The following is a 6,653-nucleotide window of genomic DNA, read 5'->3' as shown; positions in this document are numbered from 1 at the left end:
TGAGGAATAAACTTCCCTCTTTAAGAGTTCAAGGATACGTGTGGTATTCTATTGTCGTCTTAATTCTTAACAAATCCCATGAAAAGACCAAACAACAATGAAGAAATCCAACCAATAAGTATTGTGTTTAGAAGCCTTATATCTTTTTCCTCTGTGCCGAAGCGCTATTGCTGTCTAGAAACAATTAAAAACACATTAATGAGCCACAGTGTTGCACTGGGTGACACAAACTGTAGTTTATTTATACACAATCCAATAAACACAGTCCTGCTACTAGAAATATTCACCATTAAAGACACTATTTCCTGAATTTCACAAATTTTTGGGAAAACTACATTATCCAGTTTTAGAAAATTACTACTCTTAACAATAAACAATATGTATTAACTATATGTTTGTGACCCATTTTAAATTAATAAAAATGTTTCCATCATCTCTCCGCTGTCTGTAATGAATACACAAAAATACTTTTTCTTCAGTAGGAACCATTACGTGGGGAAGTTAAAAAGTTGAAAGATACAGACTACAATGCTGTTGGTTTTGGTCCCATAATGATTTATCATATTTGAAACTATTCTCAATTCTGAAAGATACATTTTGTAAATAGTAGTCATTTTGCGTCTTTGTAGTAACTTTGGGACACTTTGTGGTCGTATGTAGTCATTAAATGTGTGTAGTTTTGCATCTCTGTATTCATTTTGTCATTTTGTCAGATCAGAATCAAAAACGGTTTATTGCCAAGGACATTTACACATACAAGAAATTTGGCTTGGTGATTGATGCACGGTGCATAAACAGTGCAATATGAGACATTGTTTAAAAATGTAAATGTGAAAATTTACAATAGAATATAATAAACAAGCAAACAATATAAGTGTTAATTAAAATGAGTCTGAAATTAAAGTCTTATGTGTATTTTTAAAGTGAAGAGTTGTGCAGGGATGTGTGACTGTGTGTTATTGTCCTGGGGTTGTGCATCTCAGGCTTTGTGATCATTTTGGCGGGGACTTTTTAACCACATTTTGTTAGTAAGATCACCTGACCCCCTTGGGGCTGTGCCTGTTAGGCCCGTTCACCAAACCTTTTTGTGTTTGCCGGGTGACGTGTAGTTTCAAGGTTATATTTAAGATTTTTCATCAGGAGGTAATGCAGCATTAATGAAAGTTTCCAATATGTATTGGAATAGATTATCTCTGAAAAAGCATCAACATGCAGACAACAGCTTCTTCTTCTGAAAGAAGAAAATGAGCAGAGGGGAAAAACTGTGGCTTCCCCCTTTAACCTTTCTGTTCCACTGAGGCAGCGTATTGTGGTTTTACTGGAGAGCTCAAAAGAATACTGTCAGAATGTGAAGCAGGACAAAACCCTAGCAAACCCTGTCTCTCGATAAATTAAACCAAAAAATGTTGCTGTGAGTTACTTTCATGAAGACTGCTGAGTGCTTAATTGTCTCGTAGTCTCTCATCGAATACAGGAGGGTCATGATTTTGAGTCAATGCACAGCACATGTATTGTCTGGAGGGAGACGCATCACGCAGGAGCAGCACAGGAAACATTGGACAGGATGCCGGTTTATAACATGACGAGTGCCCTCGGTGACAGTGCCAAGTCAGAAACTGATACTCCCGCCTTATTAACCGCTTTAATGTGAGTTTAGTCTTTTCACGTGCGGCAGCGTGCTGCAGAGGCAGCGCAATGTAACTGGGGGAGATTTTTTTTTATGGACAGCAACGCAAACTAAAAACCCTGCAGGTCATACATGTTTGCAGAACGCTGAATGTCCTGAAAACATCGCGCGGTGTCATGGTGTTAAACGCGCTGTTAGTAATGATGCCTCGCAATTAATTGGCTGATGATGAGGCTAGTTATGATGTAATCTCTCTCACTCTCTCTCTCTCCTGCACACAGCCAGCCCCCTCCCTTCTCTCTCTCCCGCTCTCACTCTCTTTCTCTCTCTCTCTCTCTCTCTCTCTCTCTCTCTCTCTCTCTCTCTCTCTCTCGCTCTGTCTCTGTCTCTCTCTCTCTCTCTCACGTATCCCCACCTCTTTCTCTGTCTTTCTCTCCTATCCTAACCAACATGGCCGCTAAGTCGGATGGAGCAGCGGTGTCTGTGGAAGATGACAACACGCCCAGGAGCCTCTCGGAGCCGGGGATCCCCGTCACCCGGCCCCGCTGCAGCGCCGCCGGCGGGAAACCCTACACCCTGCTGGACTGCTGCTGGGTGCTCTGCGCCCTGCTCGTCTTTTTCTCCGACGGCGCGACCGACCTGTGGCTGGCCGCCGACTACTACCTGAGAGGTGACTACTGGTGGTTCGGCTTGACGCTCGTCTTCGTCGTGGTGCCCTCCGCTGTCGTCCAGGTATTGAGTTTCAGGTGGTTCGTGTATGACTACTCGGATCTGAGCTGCGCGGACGGAGCAGCGAGCGGCAGCGGCACCGGCGCGGCGGCGGCGGCGGCGGCAGGCGCGGCATGCGAAGCAGCCACGGCGGGCGACCACACTTTAAGCACCAAGGACAGCAACCAGCGCGGTGGGAACGCGGTGGTGGGCAACGCCGCGAATGCCACCCCGGTTTGCACATCCTCTGCCCTGTCTGCGACGGCAGGGACAGTCGGAGCCCCCCGGAGGTGCTGCATCGTCTGCATGTGGGTCTTTCAAACCGTGCTTCACGTCCTGCAGCTGGGGCAAGTCTGGAGGTAGGACCGCTGGGGGTGGTGTGGGGAACAGGAGGGGTGTGCATGCATACATGCTGGTGTGTGTTTAATATGTGCGCGGTGCACATGTGAGCATTGTATTACCAACAGGATAGTGTTGGAGATATGTGTGTGTGTGTGTGTGTGTGTGTGTGTGTGTGTGTGTGTGTGTGTGTGTGTGTGTGTGTGTGTGTGTGTGTGTGTGTGTGTGTGTGTGTGTGTGTGTGTGTGTGTGTGCTTGCTACGTGTGCGCTCGTGCATGCCCATTCACGTGCGTGTATGCGTATCAGAAATGTGCAGAAATTGATCAGGAAAGAGTGACATTCAGTTGCCACAATGTTGGATTTGTAGCATTCACTTTCACACAACAGTGATAGTAAATATGTGAATTACTGGCTTTTTGCCCATCTTCCTTTCTTGTCCTGGTTGTGACCGAATCTGGAGGGTTGCTTCCAGGCGCCTGAGCTCTATAATATACAGTTTCATTCTCTGGTACCTCTGTTTCTCATGGTCCAGACAAGCTGACAGGAATACCATCAAAGCTCTGCGCTCCGCTCTTTTTCTTCTCCTCTGGCTGCTTGTCGTGTTAGTGATCTTGAAACTGAATCTTTTCTTCCTCCACACTCAGTGAGATTGATAAAATGTAAAATGAGAGGAGGCATGGGCAAAATCTTTAAGGCAGCATTCCACCCACAACACATCCACACTAATGGTCCTATCCTGTACTTAGAACTGTGTGTGTATTCCCCAACGGATATGTGGTTGGCTTTGAGTAAAGTCCTCCTGAGCCACGTTCATTTGATTTGACATAACGTGTTGACTATTTCAAAGACTGTAAAACATAATTAACATCACAATACCTCAGGTTCACACACATTGTGAATTTGTCAGTACATCACACATGTGGTACTGTACAGTATGAAACCACAGTACATTAAGTCTATAACAATCAAAATCACAAGAAAATGTCCTAAAATAAATGTAGTAGTTAACAAATGTTAATTACAATTTTTCATAATGACAAAAATGTTATTATGTGCATCAAGTCTGAGCAGTTTTAAGACTCATTCAAGAGAGAGTCCAAGACCGAGACCAAATGTTCATAGTGAGAGTCAACAATATGGGTTGGGTCCTTTGGTGTTTGACATAGTGATTGTGAGAGGAACAGGAACAAAAAAAGTGCTTCAATATCTTCATAACAACTTAGAAAAATCTATAATACATATAATATACGATTTTATTGGAAATACAACATACGTATACAATATTACAAGCTACTAGTGTTGGTCAAGTACTGTATTTAAGTTGCTTGTATTTGATTTGAGTATTTCCATTTTCTGCTACTGTTTAGTTCAACTCCACTCATTGTCAGAGAGAGATATTGTACCTTTTACTCCACTACATTTATTTGACAGCTGTAGTTACTTTTCATGCTAACAGTTAACATAAAAACCACACGATCAGCTTCTAAAATACAATGTATTGTGAAAGGTGAAACCACAAGTTCCCAACATGTTTGGCTTGTGACGCCATACATAGGGACAAAGAGAGCATATAATAATATTTGTCAGTCACGGGTTCATTTTCTTCTCTACTTTAGTAAAAGTACAGGAGTATATTTACATCATGGTATTAGTACTTAATCAAATGTTCTGAATATTCTTTCCACCATTGCAATGAAAGTATATATTTATGTACATTTGTGCATAAAACTACACTTCTACACCTGCACTGTAATATTGAAGAATTGTTGGTGAACCGATACCTGACTGACAGCAGAGCAGCCTGTCTAGGCTTCTACAACAGCAGCTACTGATGTTAGGCAGGAAAACTGATGAACAAAGACAAAGGAAAGAAAAAAATCCAACTGGACTGAGTTAGAAAAAGTCTGAGTTAGAAAGAAAAAACAGACCAAACTTCAGCAATACAGGACTAATATACACGCGTTGCAAACAACAATGTGACCTACTCCAGAAGCTTTTGAAAAACATACAGTCACCACTTTAAAATCCATGTTCTATCCAGCAGCGTCATTATTTTTTTATTGAATTTGATATTTTCGAGCACCAGTTTAACGGGAGTCTTTTATTTTCTGCTTGTTCGTGTTCTGTCAATGTGGAAAGCTGGTGGAGTAAGTTGTGTGTTACAAGTTGTGTCAACTTTTTGGAAAACAGAACATGGTGTAACATCTGTACCTTTTGAACTTGACGTTTTGCTGGTCAAACTCAGACAGCAGAGCAAAAATGGTCTAGTGCCTTGCTCAAAAGAGTAGGATAAAGGATAAAACCACTGTGGTTGCGACTTTAATGATTTCTACCCCTCGGAGAATTTAAATCACAGACCATCCTGCTGAAATGTCCTTCAGCCTACTGCTCCAGGGCTGCAGCTGACCCCTGACATCTCTGTGATGGTGGAAGAAGATAGGAAACCACAACATTTTAAGAGATGTTACCTAAACTAATTCAGAAATGGAGCATGTGGGAATTCACACAAGCCTAATTACATGCAGATTCGGTAATGAGCTGCATTAATGAACAACAATAAGATGCTGAGAGGTGGAGAATGACCATGAGTTGGTTTTAATGTGATAGTTGCAGCCAGGAGAGTTGCTCAGTATGACTGGGATGTGAGTGTGACTCCAGTTACAAATTTAATGAGCTGAGATTTATTCAGCACCTGTGGAAATGGCTCACGAATTTCACCTTCAGCCAAACGTGCCAATTTCAGATTTGTTTTCCCTCCTTCAAATCTGATCTTCTAATCAATGTGAACTGCAAAATATTCCCAATTCACATCTGGACCACATTATTGGCTCAAAAAAATCAAATCTTGCAGTGAGACACCTACATATAAAATGCATTGTAATACTCAAAATGGGAATTTGTTGACTCATGTCAATCATCTGAGAAAATGTGCCATCATTTTGCAATGTAGCAGCTGGGCAGAGCAGAGAGAAAGAAGAATGGCTGAACGAAAGATAACTTGAATGGCATTTGGCCTAAATTTCACTAAAATGCCCACTGACTGCTTAAACCAGTCAGCAGACAAAATGTTGGCATTGTACAATCCTGCAAACCATAGGATACATTGAACATGTCTGGACAAAAACATGCAGGGAAATGCATAATGAATCGTCAAAATTGTGAAACAATTCATTAGGTTCACGCAACAAAACTACTAAATAACGTAATGTAAAACAGCGTAAGGTGAAACAGTGTAATGTAAAACAGCGTAATGTAAAACAATGTTGGGTAAAAGCACGTTAGGTAAAAGCACGTTAGGTAAAACAACGTAACGTAAAACAACGTAACGTAAAACAACGTAACGTAAAACAACATAATGTAAAACAGTGTAATGTAAAACAGCGTAATGTAAAACAACGTAATGTAAAACAACGTAATGTAAAACAACGTAACGTAAAACAACGTAACGTAAAACAACATAATGTAAAACAGTGTAATGTAAAACAGTGTAATGTAAAACAGCATAATGTAAAACAGCATAATGTAAAACAACGTAATGTATAACAGCGTAATGTAAAACAACGTAATGTAAAACAATGTTGGGTAAAAGCACGTTAGGTAAAACAACCTAATGTAAAACAGCGTAATGTAAAACAACCTAATGTAAAACAACGTAACGTAAAACAACATAATGTAAAACAGTGTAATGTAAAACAACGTAATGTAAAACAACGTAACGTAAAACAACGTAACGTAAAACAACGTAACGTAAAACAACGTAATGTAAAACAGCGTAATGTAAAACAACGTAATGTAAAACAGCGTAATGTAAAACAACGTAATGTAAAACAGCGTAATGTAAAACAACGTAATGTAAAACAATGTTGGGTAAAAGCACGTTAGGTAAAACAACCTAATGTAAAACAACCTAATGTAAAACAACGTCCCTGCCTGCCTACAATCTCATTATATTTTGCGGATACCTTCCTCGCCACAAAC

At 40.8% G+C, this 6,653-nt stretch overlaps 1 protein-coding gene across 2 annotated transcripts in view; it reads left to right on the top strand.

Annotated features, from left to right (window-relative positions):
- Positions 1-2,077: 2,077 nt before the first annotated feature.
- The window catches only part of xkr7b (XK, Kell blood group complex subunit-related family, member 7b), a gene marked incomplete at both ends in the record, with an annotated part of 54,337 nt that continues 49,761 nt past the window's right edge, over positions 2,078-6,653 (top strand). The window contains 2 exons of one of the 2 annotated variants that reach the window (XM_079177493.1): positions 2,078-2,438; positions 2,610-2,694. In XM_079177493.1, the coding sequence (XP_079033619.1) occupies positions 2,078-2,438; positions 2,610-2,694 (446 nt within the window). Of the gene's footprint in view, positions 2,695-6,653 lie in introns of both variants that reach the window. The other variant, XM_079177492.1, reaches the window with a different exon arrangement.

The sequence above is a fragment of the Pholis gunnellus genome, assembly GCF_910591455.1.
Source record: "Pholis gunnellus genome assembly, chromosome: 2".
Classification (NCBI taxonomy): domain Eukaryota; kingdom Metazoa; phylum Chordata; class Actinopteri; order Perciformes; family Pholidae; genus Pholis; species Pholis gunnellus.
Note: the sequence above shows the minus strand (reverse complement) of the source record. Positions and strands in the feature narration are given on the sequence as shown.